Raw genomic sequence first — 22710 nt, 5'->3', positions numbered from 1 at the left:
CTCTCTCTCTCTCTCTCTCTCTCTCTCTCTCTCTCTCTCTCTCTCTCTCTCTCTCTCTCTCTCTCTCCAGTTATTTAGCAATTGATGCTCTTTAGCAACCACTACTAGAGCGAATAAAGAAAGTACAGGGAGCTGGAAAGAAGTAAACTGTCAAGAAAAGCCAAGACTGAGAAACTGAAGAAAGTTCAGTAACTGGTGAAGTTCTTGATCAGAAAACCTGACGAAACTGTGATGGGCTATGTGGTGGGCCAAACACAGAAATCAGCTAGCAAAAGGGAGAAAAGCAAGAAGGGCTGAGATGGAAAGCTGGAAAATGCCAAGAAAGTAAAGAGAGGGGCAAAAAGAATAAAGAGATGAAAAATTGAATTGAACTTAATTCTTAAGCATGTAAAAAAAAGAACAAAAGAGAATAGAAAAAAACAAACAGGACAGTCTGAAAGTTACATGCTGAATTTATCATACACTTATTATGTTTGTAATCTGTGTTATATAAATCATATGCTATACAATATTGTTATAAACAAAAAGGGTCCTAAGGAGATATAGATATACAGTGATGTGAATGTATCTATCTGTATTCTCCCTAGCTGCAGATGAAGGGGGAACACCAACTCCAATCACCCTTGATAGTTGTTATAATTTCCCCTTTCCTCTAACAGTTGCCCAGGGAGGACCCTGAAAGGTTAGATGGATGGGTAACCCTTTCAGGTCCAACCTAAGGTTGGATAAATTAATATAGGGCTTTTGATTTGCCTTGGATCACATTTGATATCTGTCTGCGTTGACTCCCTTCCCAAGGGCCATGATATAAAGACCACTCAGGAAGGTACTTGTTAAACTCACTTTATCTATAATCTGGGAAAGGGTAAACTGGATAAGGAATGGGGATTGGAGACCCTACCAATCTAATATCTATAACTAGTTGACAATCAGGACTGGAGGCTATTTATCTAGTAGAAGCTGGAGCTTTATTCTCCACTACACCTCTGGCCCAGCCTGGCCACAGCCAAGCCAGAGAATAGGGACTGCTATTGATGCAGCTGTGTTTGTGATCTTATTCTCTCAGCTTTCTCACTGCCAGTGTTTGGTGATGCACTAGCTCTCACAGTCTTCAGGAAATATTCAGATTCTTCCTACCCTCTTCTTCATAGACCTCCCTGCCTCCCTTCACCACCCAGAGACCTAGAGACCTAAAGATACCTAGAAAGACTAAGAGACCTAAAGACCTCAAAGACCCCTTTCAAGTGGCTGTCAGGGGAATTTATACTGCCAGGCCAACTGATGCTTGCCCCTGGCTCACTGCACCTGGGAACATTCTATGTCTTCCAACTGCCTTCCCTGTCATTCAAGGTGGCATCCATCATTTCCCAGGATATGAATATAACAATACATAATATCATATTTGTTGTTCAGTCATTTCAGTAGTGTCCATCTCTTTATGATCCCATTTGGGGTTTTTTTGGTAAAGATACTAAGTGGATTACCATTTCCTTCTCCAGCTCATTTTACAAATGAGGAAACTGAGGCAAACAAGGCTAAATGACTTGCCCAGGAGCACATATCTATTAAATTTATTACTATAAATTTTATATATAAAAGAAATATTTATATAAAATAAGTAAATACAATTTTATATAAAAATATAAGTAGCATATAATAAACACTATATAATTTTTTATATCAAGACAGCTAGGTGGTGAAGTAGATAGAGCACTGAATCTAGAGTTTATTATATAAATACTTATATTTATTATATACTTCAAAGGAAAAATAAGTTTTAGATACTAGAGATTCAAAGTTTTATGTGCAATCCTCTTTTTACATTATTCATTGTATATGGAAATGATTTTTTTATTTTGTGTTTAATTTTAGAATTTTAAAATAGTAAACCACTTAATTTAGTTTACCTTCAAAATCAGTTCACCACAACACTGCAATAAGTTATCTGAAGTGCTATTATGGCTTGGATTTGAACAAGCTAAAAATTTTTCTTAAATATAACAGCTTTGAATAATAGCAGATCAGAAACAGAAACTCCAAGACATAGGAAAAATTATACCTGAGAAGAAACCAGACTGTAAGCATAAATTTTAATAAAAATTAAAATACGTAGCACTATATTAGCACCATAGAAATTCAGGGTACTACTCTTCACAGTTATCAGAAGCAGATCAATCCTAGACCAGGCCTGGGGACATGCTTTGTATGTGTAAAGCCACACAGAAAGTACCAAACAAAGGCTTCTTGAATCTAAACCTAGCACTCACTATGCTAAGCTGTGAAAGGGGGTTAAAAGAGGAAAAAGACTGCTACCCTCCCCACCAATATAAAAAAGATCAGAAAAAAAGGGAAAAATCTTTTTGCTCCAGGCAGTGCCATAAATAAAACAGATTTGTGTGGCTCCAGCATGACCCTCTAAAGCGAGTAAAGAATTACTCACTAGTAATTCAACAAGATTTTATGAAACACCTACTATATCAGGGCTCCCTGTGTTCAGGGATCAAAAAGTCTAGTAACGGGGCTAGCATACACACTCAAAACTACAATGCATGATAAAAGCAGGAAAGAGGTGAAAATAAAGCCCCTCATGACTTCTAGAGAAAAACACAATCACTAAACAGGGACATAGATTTGGGTGTCATTCCTCTAGAGGTAATAGTTTAATTGATGGGAGTGAATGAAATTGTGAATGAGGAACTTTTTCTAAATCAAAAGGTAGTGGTTCTGTAGTAATGTAGAGAGCCAACTGGAGAAACAGGGTCAAAATTAGGGCCTGTTATCTGGATTCCCTACGTGACCAATCCAGGCTGAGGCAGTCTTTGTGTTTGGTCCTGGTCACCTGAGCCCTGAAAAGCTCGGGTACCAGCAGGTTGGTTAATCCAAAAACAACTTGACCCCTCCAAGAGGCTATTGGGAGTCATTTAGAAAAATAGAGTCTGTAATAGATATTTTTATCTGGATCCCATTAAAAAATCATCAGCAAGTAAAACTGTGTGTATGATTTTTCTGCACTGCATGTCAGATGCAGATAGAATGGGCCATTTGGCTCCTCTTTTGACTCATTTTCAGATCCCCACCTTTTCTTAATATTCTTATTGGAAAGCTTTGAATCCTTAGCAGACCAGCAGCTACTGAGTTCACCATTTTTCTCTTTGATAATTAAGAAGCCTGAACTCTAAAAAATATTACTTAGATAAGGCTGGAGCCGGACAATCTAGTCCAGACTTTATCTGACCAGGTACAGTCCTGTAAATTTAGGGAACAGGACGCAATTAGTAAAAATCTGTATGAAATATGTTTCTGCTCCCAGAATTAACCCCCTACTAATTGGTGGTTGGAATTTGGTCCTTGCCCTTGTACCTATCTCTCTACTTTTTAGACTTTAATGGGTTTTGTATGATTTGTAACCCCTTCAAAGCTGTGATTCTTTCTCTGTGTTCTTTGTTTGAAACCAGTATATAAATAAACTCTAAACTCCATAGCGGTTGGAGCAGCTATGGGCTAACCACTAGTCTGGCTGTTTTCATTTTCTGTTTCTGACTTTTCAATCAGACGCCATTAAACGCCACTCAGGACCCCTACCATATAGAGTTGGCTCTCTATATAGTAAAAAGGTCTAGGAAGCAGGAAGAGCAAGGTTCTGGATTCAAGACTCATCTCTAACACATACTGACTATGTGAATCTGAGGAAGTAAATTAATCTAGGCAACTTTCTAAGACCAGAAGTTGTCCAGCAAGGGCTGATCTCTGTCAGAAGGGAGTTTCCTCACCTGGAGCAACCAGGACCAATAAAGTCACTAATCTGGTATCCCCCCCCCCCCCCAAAAAAGAAAATATTCAGATTAACCAGGGATTAGAAAAGGGGAAAAAAACACAACTAACTCTGGAGACTTATAAAATGTAGATAAAATATCATTTTATTTGCCTGTAAAAATGTCTAATGTAAAGCACATAACTTGCTACCCCTAGGGAAATTCACAGCCAAAAAATGGAAACCTGGATTATTTATCATCAATTCATTTCACAATGGAATGAAATCCAAGCTTCAATTCTATGTAAGAAGCTTATATGGACAACTTTTCTACTGTTTTGGGAAGACTTAAGAGGAAAACGTGAAAATGGACAGGAAATAGTTAAAGTGGTATATGTCCATAATCTCTAACTTTTATACAACCAATTTCTTGAGATTTGGCCCATCATAGTAGTTTTTTAAACCTACCTACCTTCCTTCCTTCCCTCCCTTTCTTCCTTCCCTTCCTCCTGTGGAATTTTAGTAAGGGCTCAAAGGAAAGCCATGGAAAGAAGTAGTTGAAGCAGGGAAGAGAGTTTTCCAAGAATGGGGGACAGTCAGAAAAAATGCCCAGAGTCAAGAGATGTCAGAGTATCTGTTTGTAGAACAGCCAGTTAGTTAATATCACTGGATCTAAGAGGAGTAAGATGAATAAGCCTTGAAAGGTAAGAGAGTGCTGGATTCCGAAATGTTTTGAATGCCAAAGAGAGTATTTTGTATTTCCTCCTGGAGGCAATGAGGAGCCACTGGAATTTACCAAGTATAGAGTGAGATGATCAGATCTGCATTTTGGGGAAATCATTTTTAGTGGTTGAATGCATAATGGATTGGAGACAGTAGAGACTTGAGGCAAGCAGACCCACCAGTAGTCTATTTCACTAATCAAATACTCAGTTACTCAAATAACTAAAATAGAAAGTAAACCAAGGTAGAATATGAAAATGGCATAATAGAGGCAAAGTGTTACAGTAGTCGGGAGAAGGGAAGTTTTTGAGAGGAAAGAATTGGGGATTATGGGGTAGAAAGAGCAAGAAAAACTTTTTAAAGGTCAGACAGGAACTAAATTAATTATATACTGTTTTAAATTATATGCTAATTTTTTGTTATTATTCTCTTTCCAACTAGATGGCAAACTCCCTGAGGGCAGCAACTGTAAGGATGGCATATAATTCATTTATATAGGCCCATTCAGTGCCTTGCAATATGTTGGGCCCTCAATAAATACTAACTTACTGTCATTTTTCTTCCTTTATGGCAAAATGTGAGTCTAAATTGGCTTTACTTACCCAATTTTCTTCTATTACCCCAATGTTATATTTATTATCTTCACCAGGGTCAGTCTTTCGCTGCTGCTGTTCATCATAAAATTCCTGCAGAGCTGCTAGGGTATGGGAAGAAAGCTGAGGGATGTCATCATCATCAGAATCGCCCATTTCATAAACTGATAAGAAAGCATACAAGATGGATGGAAAATGTAGTGCCTTCTATAGAATGAACAAGTGCATCCATTCTTTTTGGAGGTTATACAGTTTAACATAGAAACATTAAAAAAAATTACACTGGTTAAATGTCTCTGTGCAGACTGATCTTCAAAAAGTTTGCATATTTGGAACTGAAAAGTATAGGAATCAAACTGTCTCAATTTACAAAAAAAGAACTGAGGCCCAGAAATTAATCACTTTGCTCAAGGTCACACAGGTAAGTGGCAGAGCCAAAATACAAACCCAATTCAACACACTTTTCATCTGTACCCTCTAGATACTTCCTATAGAAGAAATGGGTGAGGAAAAGAGAAAGTATTTGACAAGTATCCTCCTCTACTTCCTCCTATGCTCTTTACTTTAAATAGTATCTCATAAATACATGCTATTTTTATCCTATGCTGAACCCATCAACTATTGTAATTATCTTCTCCACTGGTCTTTGTCTGCCAGTCTCATTCCTGTCCAGTTAATCTTCCATAGTTAGCAAATCTTTATTCCTAAACAATTGACCTAACCATGTCAAACCTCTGCTAAATGCTTCTTAAGAAAATGTGGATGGACTGGTATAAATCTATTATCATTAAAATAACATAACAATTCTCTGATTGGAGGTCAATTATTTCTTTGTATGCATTATATTTTATAGCAGAGAACTAAAGGAATCATTCCTTCCTTTGTTTCTTCTAGGATCTTGTTCCAGTAATAATTTTTACTTTTCTCATCATGCATTTTCAATTTTTCTTCTCCAAAAGCCCATTCCCAACTTTCTATAAACATGGCCAAATTTATCACCCAAACCTTTTACCTTTTTTTCCTCACCTGCTATCATCTCATATCTTTCCTCTCCTTCACTATTAAAGTTTGGATAAAGTTATCTATAATCAATGGGATCTACTTTCTCATTTTCCATTCAGTCTCTTGAAATCTGGCTTTAAATTGTGACTTGAAGTGGAACATGTTCTTTCCCAGGTCAATATGTGCCATAATGTGAATAATCACATTAAAACATTCTCTGTGCAAGTGTTAATATGTATATGTCTGGGTGTTTGTGAAAGACAAAGAGAGGGAGGAGGATAGCAAAGTGATTTAAAGAATGACTGAAATAATTTAGGATTCTCTTTCAGATTTTGGGATTGGTACATTAAAGATTTCTGATTCAAAGTTAGCAATTCCATCTTTTCTGCCTTATAATTTCTAATAACAAAGCAGAAGGTATTTTAAGTCAAGATGGATTGTACTCACAGCGTTAATTTTTTTCAGAATTCATATTATAGCAATTCATTTTTCTTACAATCCCTCTGTCTCTGTCTCCTATCAATAGTGTTAGGAGAGACTGGATGAGTTTCTGTAGGGTCCAAAAGACATGGAAAAACCTAAGTTAGGTGAAAGTAAGTGGAAATAGTTGATGACTGGATAGAGAGATACTAAGCATATATTGTAAGGGGGTGGGGGAGAATAAGGGTTTTTTGGTCGAATATATTAAAAGGTGGTCGCCAGGGGAATTTTCCCAATTAAGGAATAACCTCAAGTCAAAATTGACTTTTATGGGAATTTATTTACAATTGAGAAGAGGTAAAAGAAATAAGGAAATAAGAATCTAACACAGTAGGTAAATTGCTATGATCCCCTAGGTATATCTAATTAACCCTCAGCAGAGAGTCAGAGGGCCAGAGGCCTGGAGGTGAATGAAGGTTCATTCACAGAGTCTCTATTAAAGGGAAGTTCCTTAAGAGAAGTTCAAGAAGATTCACTCTTTAAACTCACCACGTGGAATTCCAAAGAAGATATTGAGAACAGTCTCACCAAGGTTTCAGCATCCCAGCCAGTACTCCTCTACAAACCAGGAAAGCCAGAAGACTCAGCCAGAAGACTTCCTTCTCCAGAAGGTCTCCTCCAGAAGCCTTCACTAGCCTTTCAACAGCCTTCTTCCCACCAGACTGTCTTCATGGCTTCTATGGTGGTTTCCTGTCCCTGCCCCTTTACACAAGGGCCAATCACAGCTTCCAAATTGTCTAGCACTGCCCAGGGGGTGGTCTTTGTGGGAACTAGTTTGCACCTTCTGGAGGTGTGAATGCTCATCAAAAAGGTTCACACTTTCTGAGGATGTGAACAAGTTTCTGACTGTTTGAGTTAGAAAAAAGAGTGGAACTCTCCAAGTATCTTGTTGGCTTCTCATCTAGCACTAGGAAGGGTGTGAATTCACTAAGTGGTTTTCAAGCTTCTCCCACCTAGTTCAAGCTTGTGTCGATTCAAAGTTATTGTCAACCAAAGTGTTAACTCCAACTAGGCAAAGAGAACAAAGGATTCCCTTTTCACAAATGTGAACTCAAAGATAACCAAGAATTCCCTTTTACAATATCTCAACAAGAAACTATTATTTGACAGATTGAAATATATAGTAACAATTATGTATTAGTAACAACTCCATGAAAACAACAGAGGTATGCCTTGTGTTGAGCATAAACTTTTTCCATAATCATTCTTCACATTTGATGTTAATAAGGATTTGCTTCACATTTAGCCCCACGATTATTTATTGAATGCCCAAGGCACTGACAGTTGGGGAAGGATCAAAAAAGGCTTTGTGTAGAAAGTGGCATGTGAGCTGATCTTTGTATGAAACTGGGGATTCTAAAAGGCAGATGTGCAGAGGAAGTGCATTTCAGCTAGGATGATAGCAAATATAAAGGCATTGGAATATTGCATGTCAAAGTGAGTTTGGCTAGATGACTGAACATTAAGATCAATGAGATTATGTAAAGTGCTTTTCAAACCTTAAAGTGTTATATAAATGTTAGTTATTATTACCATCATCATTAAAATATAACAAAGCTGGAAGGATAGGTTGAAGCCAGGTTGTGAAGGGCTTTAAATAATAGGAATTTGTGCTTGGATTCTAAAGGAAATAGGAAGACTTTGGAGTATATGGCAATATGACAATCTAGGTGAAATGGGTGAATATTTACAAAAATACAAATTGCCTGGATTAACAAAAGAGAAAATAGAATATTTAAATAATCCTATCTCAGAAAAAGAAATTGAACAAGCCATCAAGGAACTCCCTAAGAAAAAAACCACTAGGGTCAGATGGATTCACAAGTGAATTCTGCCAAACATTTAAAGAACAACTAATCCCGATACTATACAAACTATTGGACAAAATAAGCAAAGAAGGAGTTTTACCAAGTTCCTTTTATGACACAAATATGGTACTGACTCCAAAGCCAGGCAGATCAAAAACTGAGAAAGAAAACTACAGACTAATCTTCTTAATAAATATAGATACAAAAATCTTAAATAGAATGCTAGCAAAAAGGCCCAAGCAAGTTATCACAAGGATTATTCACTGTGAGTAGATGGGATTTATACCAGGAATGCAAAGATGGTTTATATTAGGAAAACCATACACATAATTGACCATATCAATAATCAAACCAATACAAATCACATGATTATCTCAATAGATGGAGAAAAAGCCTTTAATAAAATACAGCACCCATTCCTATTGAAAACACTAGAAAGTATAGGAATAATAGGACCATTCCTCACAATAATAAACAGGATACATTAAAAACCATCAGCAAGTATCATCTGCAATAGGGACAAGTTAGAAGCCTTCCCAATAAGATCAGGAGTGAAGCAAGGATGCCAATTTTCAACTCTATTATTTAACATTGTACTAGAAACGCTAGCGATAGCAATTAGAGAAGAAAAAGAAATTGAATGGATTAAAGTAGGTGATGAGGAAACTAAACTATCATTCTTTGCAGATGATATGATGGTATACTTAAAGAACCCCAGAAAATCAACTAAAAGGCTAGTAGAAATAATTAACAACTTTAGCAAAGTTACAGGGTACAAGATAAACCCACATAAACCATCAGCATTTCTATATATTTCCAACAAAACTCAGCAATAGGAATTAGAAAGAGAAACTTCATGTAAAATCATCCTACACAATATAAAATATTTAGGAATCTATCTGCCAAGACAAACACAGGAATTATATGAACACAATTACAAAACATTTTTCACACAATTAAAACTAGATCTAAATAACTGGAAAAATATTAATTGCTCATGGGTAGAACAACCTAATATAATAAAAATGACAATCCTACCCAAATTAATTTACTTATTCAATGCCATACCTATCAAACTACCAAAAACTTTTTCATAGAATTAAAAAAATTATAACAAAGTTCATCTGGAAGAACAAAAGATAGAGAATATCAAAGGAAATAATGGAAAAAAAAAGTGAAAGATGGGGGCCTAGCAGTACTAGATCTTAAACTGTACTATAAAGTAGTGGTCATCAAAACAACAAAGTACTGACTAAGAAACAGAACGGTCGATCAATGGAATAGACTTGGGGTAAATGACCTCAGCAAGCTATGTTCAATAAACCCAAAGATCCCAGCTTTTGGGACAAGAATTCTCTATTTGACAAAAACTGCTGGGAAAATTGGAAAACAGTATGGGCAAAAATTAGGTATGGATCAACATCTTAACAAGCTAAATTCAAAATGTGTAAATGACTTAAATATAAAGAGTAAAATTGTAAATAAATTAGGTGAACATAGAATAGTATACCTGTCAGATCTGTGGGAAAGGAAGGCATTTAAGACCAAACAAGAGATAGAGAACATTACAAAATGTAAAATGAATGACCATGATTATATCAAATAAAAAAGATTTTGTACAAAAAAAGCCAATGCAACCAAAATTGGAAAGCAACAAACTGGCTGAACATTTTAATGACAAAACTCTCTGATAGAGATTTAATTTCCCAAATATATAAGGAACTAAGTCAAACTTACAAAAAATCAAGCCATTCCCCAATTGACAAATGGTCAAGGGATACAAATAGGCAGTTTTCACATGAAGAAATCAAAACTATCAATGAACACATGAAAAGGTGTTCTAAATCTCCTCTGGCTAGTGTAGTATAGAGAGAGGGGGTCATATAGTTTTTTCAAGCTTTGGCTGAGTTCTAAAGCAGTTAGGGGTTTGGCGTCTTGAGGAAAGTCTGTTGGTTTGGGTCTCCCGTGGAGAGAGGTTGTCTAACCAACTGAGCTGCCTCCTTACCTATCTGTAGAATTGAAATTTAGCCTAGCTTTGAAATATTTATTTAAGAAATTGTTATTTGGATAAACCCTTTATATCTTCCTTCCCAATATTATTTCCTATCTTCCCTTCCTTACCTTATATGTCTGTGGAGTTAATAAGGAGAGTAATTAGAGAGGAGTTCAAATCTGTGAATGGTTAATTGTTATTTGACATAATTAGATATAAAGAAACTAGTCAGTCATCATTTATTCCCTTTAGATATCAAGAGCATTTTGTAAGCTGAGTTAAAGGCTGGTCCTTACTCAGACTCCATCTCTGCCTCCCTTCCCCCACCTGAAGTTCCTGAGACAACTGTTAGGGCTTTCCTCAATCCACTTTCCTGACAAATCATCCTTTAAAAATAATAAACCCTTTTGTGTTTCAACAGACCTATTAGTATAATTTGTCTGTTAGTTATTAAGAGAGGGAAGAAAAGGGAAAGAACCAACTTACTCTGGGCTTGAAGGGAAGCCGGGGTTATCCATCTTGAAGGAAGGTGTAACTTCAAAACAAGTCCCTTCCTGTGAAATTAACTAAACCCTGTTTGTTAATTTCAGTTTAGTCTATTTCCCTCGGCCTGTGTTTGAGTCTAAGTCCCAGTCTGTAAAGCCTGCTGTTTTGTCTGGTTAGTTTAATTTCTCCTCTCCCTGAAGATCTCTGTTTCCCTTCAGTGTTATACTCCTGACTTCAGTCCTATTATATCCTGAATCTCCTTAATCCCAGCCTACCTGTAACCTAGATTACTCACTTAGCAAGTCTCTGACAACCTCCTTCCAAAATTCCCTTATCCCACACACCTTTCCTCAAATTATCCCCATTACACTAGAGAAATATAAATTAAAACAACTCTGGCCACCTTACACCTAGCAGACTGGTCAATATTGCAGCAAAGGAAAAGCGACAATGTTAGAGGGAATATGGCAAAATTGGAACACTAATACACTGCTGGTAGAGTTGTGAATTGGTCCAATCATTCTGGAGGGCAATTTGGAATTATACACAAAGGGCTTTTAAAAGAATGTTTGCCCTTTAATCCAGCCATACCACTGCTGGGTTTGTACCCCAAAGAGATAATAAGGAAAAATACTTGTACAAAAATATTTATAGCCGAACTTTTTGTGGTGGCAACAAATTGGAAAATGAGGGGGTGTCCAACAATTGGGGAATAGCTGAACAAATTGTGGTATCTGATGGTGATGGGATACTATTGTGCTGAAAGGAATGATGAACTTGAGGATTTCTATGTGAACTGGAAAGACCCAGGAATTGATGCAGAGTGAAAGGAGCAGAACCAGGAGAACATTGTACACAGAGACTGAAACATTGTGGATGATCAAATGTAATGGATTTTTCTACCAACAGTAATGTCCCAGAGGACTTATGAGAAGGAACACTGTGAAAACAGAAATACAGAAGAAAAACATGATTGATCACATGGTTTGATAGGGATATGATTAGAGTTTTGACATTAAAAGATCACTCTACTATAAATATGAATAATATGGAAAAATATTCTAAATTTTTTAAAAAAAGGAAGACATTGGAGGAATGGAATGGTCAGATCTGTGCCTTAGGAAAATCACTGGCATCTATTTGGAGGTTGGATTGGAGAAAGAAGAGAAATGAAATAGAAAGACTAATTTGGAAGTAATTTTAATAGTCAGGTGAACAGAATGATATGGTGAATATATTACGTACCATACAGGAAAATAGACCAGATGGCTATTTACAGGATAACAGTAAAAGAGGTCTCTAGAAGATCTTCAAGATCTCCAAGAGGGGGCAGCTGGGTAGCTCAGTGGATTGAGAGCCAGGCCTAGAGATGGGAGGTCCTAGGTTCAAATCTGGCCTCAAGACACTTCCCAGCTGTGTGACCCTGGGAAAGTCACTTAACCCCCATTAGTCAATAGACTCCAAGATGGAAGGTAAGGGTTTTATTTAAAAAAAAAAAAGATCTCCAAGAGAATGAATCTAGAGACAGGGACCTGTCTCTTAGGGAAAAAGAGAGTAGAAGAGTGACAAGAAAATGAACTAGTGACTGAGGAGCTGTCCTTGAGGGGCAAAAAGCCAGAAGGGTGTCCAGAAAGTGGATTGGCAGATTGTCCAACCATCTGTTTCGTAATGGACTAGAGAATAGCTATCTATATTAGCTAAGTCCAAAGAGGGTGAGGAACAGTGATTTAAAACCTGCTTCTTGATTTTCACTAGAGTTGGGAAAGCTGGGAAATGAAATTGAACAAATTATTTGGTTTCAGTGTAGCATGAGGTTTAGACTATACTTTTCCCAAGTTAAAAAGCTATTTCAGTTTTAATCCTGTCAACTTTACCTACCTATTCTTTTCTTAATTTATTTTAAAAACAATAAAATACTCAGTAATTGCTGGCACCCAGAAGTCCACCTTCTCTGTTAAAGGGCATTTGTGACCTATGGCATTCTCCTTTTCTTTGTCTTCAGGCTCCTAACTTGAGTCTCTCTGTAGCAGCCATACCATTTTGATAGTATTTTACAGATGTTTATTTCTTCTTTTTTCTTCAGAGCAAAAATAGTTTTCAAAGGAGCGTAATCTATCCACACATCACATTAATGGGCATATATAATGGGGTCTTGAATCTTTTTACATGTTTCACCTAATTTAGAAGTATACAATGTGATATAGAAATTTAAAGGGGAAACAGTGGACTAAATGGCCTAAGGATCCCTACAAATTCTAGCTATTTGGAAAGGGATGGCCAAATGATCTTACTTGCCTTACTGAGGCAGTTAAGAATCCAGATGTCAATAAAGATCAAGTCTAGACTAGAAGTCCACAAAATTTCCCTCATTTCCCACTTGTATAATTACTTTTTTTTTTTTTTTTAACCCTTACCTTCTGTCTTGGAGCCAATACAGTGTATTGGCTCTAAGGCAGAAGAGTGGTAAAGGTAGGCAATGGGGTGTCAAGTGACTTGCCCAGGGTCACACAGCTGGGAAGTGTCTGAGGCCAGATTTGAACCTAGGACCTCCTGTCTCTAGGCCTGACTCTCAATCCACTGAGCTACCCAGCTGCCCCCTATAATTACTTTTCAAATGTTATCTCATTTGATCCTCTTCATTTTCCTCCTGGCTGCTTATCCTGAACTTCATCATTGACTCCAAAAATCTCATCTTCTTGAATGATGGCATGGACTATGAAACTCAAACCTCCTCAGTGTCCCCTCTCCCCGAGACCCTTCCCTTCCTTTGCCTAGGTGGAAGAGGGACATTGAGAGCTCCTCTCAGATCCTCCATTTAAGGAAGAGGCCAGGGGCAGACACAGGATTTCCTTCCCTTCCAATTTACAAGGTACCCTCCCTATTGCTTTTTTAGTTTCTTTTTATTGTGTCTTCATCCATTAGGTTGTGAACTAAGCAATCCAGTGGATAGCGTGCTGGGTCTGAAGTCAGGAAGGTTCCTCTTTCTAAGTTCAAATTTGGCCTTAGACACTTACTAGCTGTGTGACTCTGGGCAAGTCATTGAACCTTGTTGTTTCGGTTTCCTCATCTGTAAAATGAACCAAAGAAGGAAAAGGCAAACCATTCCAGTATCTTTGCCCCATAAAACCCCAAATGAGGTCATGAAGAGTGAGACACAACAGAAAGGACAAGGACTGTCTTGTTTTTGTGGTCCCAGCACTAAGCACAGTGCCTGGCTGGTACACAGTAAGCACTTAATGTGTCTTATGTTTGACTTTCCCACTGGTTTCTATCATTTGTATCAGAATTGTCTGTTTGCCTTATTCCCCTAACCCAATAAGCTCCATTTGGGAAAGGAATGTATTTTCTATGTCCCCTAGAAACAAGCATATGGTGATAAAGAGTAGGGTCATAGGATGCAAAGCAGGAAAGGATCTTTAAAATCCAGTCCAACTTCATTTTACAGAAAAAGAAACAGGCTTAAAAAATTACAGGAACTTAATGTTAACACGAGCAGAGCTTTTGTAAAATCATCTTTTTTTTTTTTTTTTAAACCTTACCTTCTGTCTTAGAGTCAATATTAAATATCATACCAAGGCAGAGGGGCAGTAAGAGTTAGGCAACTGGGGTTAAGTGATTTACCCAGGGTCACATAGATAGAAAGTGTCTGAGGCCAGATTTAAACCCATGTCCTCTGAACTCCCAGGCCTGGCTCTCTATCCTCTGAGCCACCTAGCTGCCCCAAAATCATCTTAAAAATTTTTTATTCTGACCTTAAACACCAACATTTTCAAATAAAGACATTTATATAAAGAATATTTCTATATAGAGACAACACAAAAAGAGGATTTGCTATGAATTTACATTTCCTATCATTAAAATATGACAAATTCTACAAGTTACTTTCAAAACATTCTACTTGTTTGTGCCTGCTGTTCTATGCATTTTTAAGAATTTCAATGGCCAGCTTTTTAAAAAAATCAGGATTGATAACCTCCTCTCACCCTCAAATAAAAAGGTCCTTGTAATCAAAGTCAAACAGAAGAAATGCAGTATTTATAACCAAAAATATGTTTTGTAAGCCCGGTTGATCTCTCTCTTTAAAAATATTAAATAACATTATTTTAAATAGTGTATGGCATTTTTTTTTTAATGAAAAAGGACTTAATATTCATAGGCAACATGTAATTGGAGTCCTGGATCAGGAGTATGGCTCTCCGAGTTCAAAATCTAGCTTTGTTACTATATCACTGTTAAAAAAAACTGTTATAATTAAAAGGAGGTCACTTGTATCTATTTGAGGTAGTAGAAATGATGTACAGAGAGGATAAGATGACACTTCTCCTTATAACAGTTGCCCAGGCAGGATCCTTCAGGTCAAAGAGGTTTATCCCTTCAGGACCCACCTGGGGTTAATTGATATTAATTTGGGCTCTTCAGCTAGGATAACCGTTGATATTCTGACTGAGTTGTCTCCCTTCCCAAATGAGCTTTGGAAACCAATTTAGGAAGGTACTTTAAACTTTATATATTTAACAAGAAGGATAAGGGTAAAGGACTGAGGTATTGGAGACCCTACTTTAATTGTTACTAATGAAACTCTCACTGTTGGCAAATGAAGAATCAATGTTAGCTTCCCTCTGGTTCAGCCTGGCCAGGACTAAACCAGAGTAGGTAAACTGCTGAGAAATCTTCAGCTTCTTCTTCTGTAGATCTTAGCCTTAACAGTTGAGATATATCCACCCTTTCCAGCCTCTTCTTCCTCTCCTGCCCACTTCCCGGATCCCTCCCCGGGCCCTGGGAAGCCTAGATAATATCTAAGGGCAGTAGACACCAAGGTGGTGGTCAAGTACAGGTTGATATCGGTATATCAAGTACAGGAAGAGCTTGCAGAGTGATATTTGCACCCTCTCACTCCAAAACCAGGATCCACCGATCTCTAGCCTCAGGACAGTTAAAAGACCCAGAACTTCTGCTCAGGGTTCTCAACTGCCCCTCCTGACTCTTGCATGCCTCTCCGGGAACATTCTATCCAACTGACTTATCTGTCAATCACCTGACTTATCTGTAAGTTAAGCCATCTAGTCCTTATCAAGCACCCACTATATGCCAAATCAAGGCTATAGAATTTATTAAACACCTACTTTGTGCTAGGCACCGTGAGAAGTATTAGAGGTACAAAGAGTGGGGAAAACGAAGTCCTGGCAGTTATGGAGCCACACGTGTTGTCTAATGAGCCACAACGTGCAAACAGCATCGATAAACTGGAGACTAACTCAAGAGCAAAGCACTAGTTTTAAGGAATATCATTTAATACTAATTTAAATCGTCTCTTTCGACCCAATCTGCCTCAGTTTCCTCATCTGGAAAACAAGTTGGGTAAGGAATTAACAAAACACTCCAATACCTTTGCCAAGAAAACTCCAAACTGGGTCGTGAAGGGTCAGGCACGTTTGAAGTGAACCAGTAAGGTGAATTATAGCTCTAAATATAAAGCGTCAGGGATCATATTCGAACCCATATGCTGGGGGCTCCGAACTTAAGGTTCTTCTGCCCCACAAACCTCCGACCCTTAATAACCCGACCTGGGCTTAGCCAGATGCTTGGGGTGGGGGTGGGGAGAAGGAAGGAGTGCGCAGACGCCACTCGCGTGGTCCGGGGCTCTCGAGAGAAAGGCCATCTCCGTGCTGCCTGAGGGCATAAATTAAGAAAAACACAAAAGTCTCTTTCCATCTCAGCCAGTCTAAGTATAGAACCTAGGAGGTAGACCTAGGTGGAGGAGGGCAGACCCGGCCCACTCGGAGTCTGGGCCAGGTCGGGCGCTCCCTGCTTTCCCTCCTCCCACCCGCTTGGCGCGCTACTTCTCTTCCCCACTCCAGTCTAGCGTGTTCCTTTCTCTCCCTCCGCCTCGCGCGCTCCTTCTCTTCCCCAGCTCCGTGCGCCCCGCCTAGCACTCACCAGCCCCGCGCGCCGCCGTCCGTGGTAGAGAGCGCCGCAACTGAACGCTTGGGGAGGAATGGGCCCAGAGATCTCACGCTTGGAGGCCAGGCCTTTACACATGCGCAGTTTGGCAAAAAGGCTGCGGGCTGGAGACGGTTTTCGCGGGAGCGCCTTGCTCACCCATGTCATCTCTGGCGTGTAGCAATTGTAATTAATCCCAGCCATATACTCGTCAGTATAGGAATACTGGTCTCCGGGATGTTCCAAGAACAAGATTCAACCTCCCTGGACATTCTAGTTTTCCGCCGAAATCTCCCTTAGCCTCAGTTTCCCCATGTGTAAAGTGAGGGGTTTGGTTGGACTGAATGAAGCTCCGTTCAGTTCAGTGATGCTTCAAGGTCAGGGACTGTTTGGTTTCTTGTCTTTATATCCTAGGTGTTTTAATAGCAAGTTTGTTTAAATTGCAAAAGAAGCTTGAGGGGCATAAGAACTCAAATCCCTAAGAATTATATCACTTCAGTACGTTCCAGGGAAGTCATACAACGGTACTGGAGGTGGGGAACAATGAGGCTTTACTTATAGACATGACAACTCACAAATCTGGAGGATTTTCAAGTAAAGTGAAGCTTTTTCCTACACAGTAATTAAAAGTTTTGAGAGAAAATAATCTTATTCCAGGCAGCACTGGAAAATGCTTATATCTTAGCAAAGGCAGTTTAAAAAAAAATACTTGAGCCCAAGTTAAAAAGATTAGAAAACTGAGTCGGCCATATAACTTGGTTAAAGTAGTTGTCGGAAAGCTTATATGAGCTGAAGAATGAAAAAGTTTGCCCATCTGCATATACTGTCCGAGACAGTAGTGAGCATACAGGTTTAAAGTCAGTGCCATTTTTGATGCTGGTAGTTTGGACAAATAATATAGAAAGCTCTCTCCTTTCAAGCTGCCCTAAAATCAGCTGTTAATTTAACACAATCTGATTGTGTTAAGACAATATGACAGCTACCCATATATCAAGATAGACTTCTAGAGTATACTTTCTGTTATGGGAGAAACTGGCCAGCACATACATTCTATCACTAGGTAAAATGATCAAGCCGGGGGATTTCCAATCAATCCCTGGCACAATTATGATTACTATCCTCCCCTACCTCAAGTATTTGCCCAGCTCCACTTATACTTTTACACAAGCTGTATCCCACTTCCAGTTAAAATCTCTAGCCTTTTTTGTACCACTTTTTAGAAATGTCAGTAGTGCATTTTTTCTTAAAATTCTTTTATCTGCTTATTCTATTGTTTTGCTCAATCCTTGAGGGCAGTGATATATACTTTTTTCATTTTTGTATCCCTTTATATAGGTCATTGCACATAGGGCTTAATAAATGCTTGCTAAATTGAATTACAGCACTGTCCATTTTTAATATTTGCTAGTTAATGGGACCCAGTAAAGGGGCACATAGATTTACAAACCTAATTGCACACAGTAAATTCTCTAAGTGCTGTATTCTACAGCAACACATACTGCTTTTAGATGTTGATCACTTTGAACCAGGCTGTTAAAATGGACTTAAATAAAGTAAAATGACCCTGATAGTACCAGGAGTTGGAAAGAAAATATATAACATATACTTGAATGAGTAGACTTAATGTAAAAAATAAAGGAACCTCGTAGGAAACAACTTGTCCAGTTGGCTTTTGTTTTAATAAAAGTAATGTTTTATTGTTACTACATGGGCTAACTACCCTGGGTTTACTTTGGAATAAGAAAGCTTGCTATGAAAGTCTTCAAATTTCCAGTCTGAAATAGCAATTTAAAAACCTGTAATTAGAGTTGCTTTAAAAAAACCTCTACATTAAGATTTCATTTGATTAGAAACTTTTACTACTGTACAATTGTTCAAAGATTAAAGTTGCTTTCTGTACTTCCATCAACAGTTTGGGGTATTTCGTGAAAGCACAGTAATGACTTTAGGAAAGATTAGGAAGCTTGAGGGGGTAGGACTATGTAATGCTTTTTGAATGTGTCCATTTCAAGAAATAAAAACTATTAAAGTTCATTAAAAGCTATGGTACACCCCATTAAAATAAAGGATAACTTATCCACTTTGTAGGATTAAAACTGAAAGTAACTTTTAAATCCACATCAGTCTGGGGATTAATCACTTAGTGTAAATAAGTACTGTGAAATTCCTGAGTTGAAAGGGATATTAGAAGTAATCTTGTCCAACCTCTAGGCAAGAATTCTCCTCTACACATCCCTGACAAGGAGTTATCTAGCCTCTTCTTCAAATATTTCCAGGGACAAGGAATATAACCTTACAAGGAAGCTCATTTATTTCCTAGTCTTTAAACTGAGCAGAAACTTCCACATATAGATCTATAATTCTGCCCTTTGGAGCCGCAAAACTCTAGAATTCCTTTTTTCCCCCCACTTAACAGCCCCCTTCAGTAGCTATCATTCCTAAAAAATCTTCCATCAGATAAATATTTCCCATTCTTTCAATCACATGATTTAGTATGCTCTCTCTATTCTTTCTCTGGATCCAATCAAACATCAAAATCTTCATCAAGATGATGTCCACAAACCAAACAAAATGCCAGATAGATGGAATGATCACAGCAAAATAGTATGGGGCTATTATGATTACATTAGTGTAGCATAACTTTTCTTGTGTGTGACTTTATCTGGTATCTAACAATCACTCCCATTACTGTTTACAATATAATCTTGTCCTAGAATTTTGAGGTAGGTTAGTATCAAAAGGCCTACAGTTATAATACACTCTTCTCTGGTTAAGCCATAGAGTATTGTGCTTAGTTTGGCCATCACGTTTTAGTAGAGGTCTAATAGAAAAGCTAGCACATGTTTAGAAGAGGCAGCTAGGATGGTTAGAGGACTATTGAACGTGTCATATGAACATTACTGAAACAAAACAGGTATCTTTTAAGGGCTGTCATGAGAAAGAGACATGTTCCATTTGGTCCCAGAGTGTATAATGGGTATATAAGTTGCAGAGAGGCACATTTAAACCATTTGATAAGGAGGGGAAAGTCTTTCCTGACCCTTAATGCAGTCTCCAAAAGTGGAATGGCTTACCCACTCATTGGTTTTTCAAGAAGAGGACTTTTGAGGATGTTGGAGTGATTTTTGATTAGATGTAGATCAGACTAGTTGCCTACCGAGCTCTCTTCCAACATTTAGATTTTGTTTTAAAAAATGTTTTTAAAACCCTAAATCTTTAGATTGGTCCTTAAGTCAAAGGCTTTTTAGTGCTTACTGCTTTTTTTTTAAAAATACCCACAAACCATTTGATCATTATATAATTTTGTAAAGAACAGAAATTCAGCTCACTGGTTTGTAATTTGCAAATTGTATGAACTTTCTTAATTATAATGTACCTGATCAAAGACCTGCATTTTTTCCTTTTGCACCTTTTGTATTTTTTTCTCTACAAACTGGTATAGATGAGGCTTATGTGAAAATTAGAGAATTCACTTTAAAAGCAGGATCCCTACCCTCAAACCTTTGCTTTACAATTATTTTTAAAAGATTGTCATCAGAATGTGAAATTCTTGAATCTAATTGACAGAATTTGTCTGAATACCACCATTTGGTTAAGAACACTACGTGTACACCATAAAATGGCATTCTTAATTCTGAGTTAGGTCTACTGTTTACACTGTATATCAGAGTATAAGGCTGCAGACATAAAAATCAAACTTGGCTCTTCTGGCTCCAAGCTAGGGGGGCTTTCTCCTAAGCCACCATGTCAAAATAAATAAAATTTAAATTGCATATATAGCCAATGAGAATAAATTATTTAGCACAATGTTAGTGGGTATAAGCTTTTTGTATCAGTTTCAATCAACTTGTCAATTTAAAGAAATAGTATTGATGTAATACTGTGGATGAATAGTTGGTAAAAAGTATTTTACATGAACCAAAAGATTTTTCAGTTTTGAGTTTATTGCACTGTGTGCAATTTCCATTTGGATTATTTCTCAGTTAATTTAAAGGATTATCACTAGCATGGGCCATTTTCTTCCTTCCACACTTAAAATGACAAAACAGACTTAGAGTTGTCATACAATGAAAAACCCAACTGGGGTCCCTCTGATTAATATGTTTTTAAATACAAGAACATATTAAAGATTTCCACCATATATCAATACTATGAATTCCATGTTTGTTTTATGATTATAAAATATGAAAGTTGAAAAAAGACTGAGAAATAGAAATTCATTCAACCTCATTCATGATTTAAGGAAAGTGAGGCTCAGAAAAGCTAAATGACCTTGCCTAAGGTCACAAAGTTAGTTAGTAGAGTTTGGATCTAGAATAAATGTATATTTTCACTTGTTTGCTGTTGGAGCTTCAAATTAAAAAAGCCCTGCAACTAGAATTAAAAGACCTGGGATCAAAACCCATCAGACACTTAATACATGTGTGACTTCTAACAAAGTATTAAATGTTCCTGGGCCTCAACCTTATTTGTAAAATCAAAGAACTGGAGTAAGTGGCTTCTCCCAACTCAAGATCAATCATCTTTCTCTCAAAACTCCTCTTTCTGAACCATTTCGTCTACTCCACTTTTCCTGTTTATTCCCATTATTAACTCTCAACAAGACTACTGCAATAACCTTCTAACTACTGTTTCCTTGCATCCATGTTCCCCTTTCCCAGCTGGTTTACACATTGACAAATGACTTTGTCAGCAATGCAACATGGGTTAAGGGGTTTGTCATAAGCATACTTACTATAGTGCAAATGTACCATGCTGAGTGCCGATGATCCAAATATAAGCAAAAAACGACATCACATAGGGTTCGCCTTCAATGGCTGCCAATTAATTACAGAGTAAGATGCAACTCCTTAACTAAGGTGCAGCCTTGTGTTCCAAAGACCATGTTATAATCTCACAAACCCCTGGAGGGAAGCAAAGCAATAGCTAATTCGGTCTCCTTCATTTTCTGTATTAGGAAGCCTGAAGGCCAGTGAAACTGACTTGACACCGGTCACATAGGATTCAAATAGTATTAACAGTATTTGAACTTAGGTCCTTTGATTTTGACTGTACGTTACTGCCTCTCCCCAAACTTCCTGAATGCCCACCATTTGTATAATTTTTACATATCCACTGTTCAACTCAAATGCCACCTTTCCCACTGAACTACCTTTTCCCCACCAAGAATCTTTCCTTCCAATGAATTAATATATTACTTAATACCTCTCTCTCCTAATGTACTTTCACATTATACTCTCCCTGTATTACATATAGTGCCCAAGTTAAGTGAGGACAGCAATGTCCTTTGGTAATATCTTCACTACCCAGTTCACAGTAGTAGGTAATCAATACATTTTTACAAAATAACTTTCTCCAAGATGAACTATTCCAAACTCTGACCCTCAGAGAATTTGAGAATTTTAAAGCTAGAAGGGACCTTAAAAGTTACCTAGTCATCCAAACCTCTCATTTTTATAGACTAGCAAGTGGAAGCACTGAGTGAATTAAAAATTCAGGTTCACTAACTCATTTCACACTTTTCCCATTACACTATGTTGTTCCTTACTCTTAGAGGTACCTTTTTGAGGTATTCTTTTTATTTGGGCAGCAAAAAAGATGGACATAACTACTGATTCCCATGAATCATTTGTCAAACATACTGTGGAATTCTGCTTTTTCTACTGAATGACTATAGTCTATATTAAAGGTATAATTCAAAGCAGCCAAAAACTTACTATTAACCAAAGATGGAATATGAAGTTGATTGTCACAAACCTGACAAAAGTAGGTCTAATTGACCCAAAATGAATAATGTTTCTAAGACCAGGGACTGGCTACATTTCTATATTTTAATATTCCAAGGACAGACACCATAGTTTATCGACAAAACTATTGGGGGGGAGGGGCAGGGTGTAGAAAAGGGTAAACTTTTATTTTGCATCAGGACTCAAA

General features: G+C 37.5%; 1 protein-coding gene across 2 annotated transcripts in view; it reads right to left on the bottom strand.

Annotated features, from left to right (window-relative positions):
* EEF1AKMT1 (EEF1A lysine methyltransferase 1) overlaps nt 1-16832 on the bottom strand; it is a 27291-nt gene extending 10459 nt beyond the window's left edge. The window contains exons 1-2 of one of the 2 annotated variants that reach the window (XM_044666133.1): nt 16774-16832; nt 5077-5231 (exon numbers count right to left, since the gene is read on the bottom strand). In XM_044666133.1, the coding sequence (XP_044522068.1) occupies nt 5077-5223 (147 nt within the window). In that variant the 5' untranslated portion in view covers nt 5224-5231; nt 16774-16832. Of the gene's footprint in view, nt 1-5076; nt 5232-16222; nt 16315-16773 lie in introns of those variants that run through there. The other variant, XM_044666134.1, reaches the window with a different exon arrangement.
* Between the last annotated feature and the right edge of the window lie 5878 nt (nt 16833-22710).

Source organism: Gracilinanus agilis, chromosome 3 (genome assembly GCF_016433145.1).
Source record: "Gracilinanus agilis isolate LMUSP501 chromosome 3, AgileGrace, whole genome shotgun sequence".
NCBI lineage: Eukaryota > Metazoa > Chordata > Mammalia > Didelphimorphia > Didelphidae > Gracilinanus > Gracilinanus agilis.
Note: the sequence above shows the minus strand (reverse complement) of the source record. Positions and strands in the feature narration are given on the sequence as shown.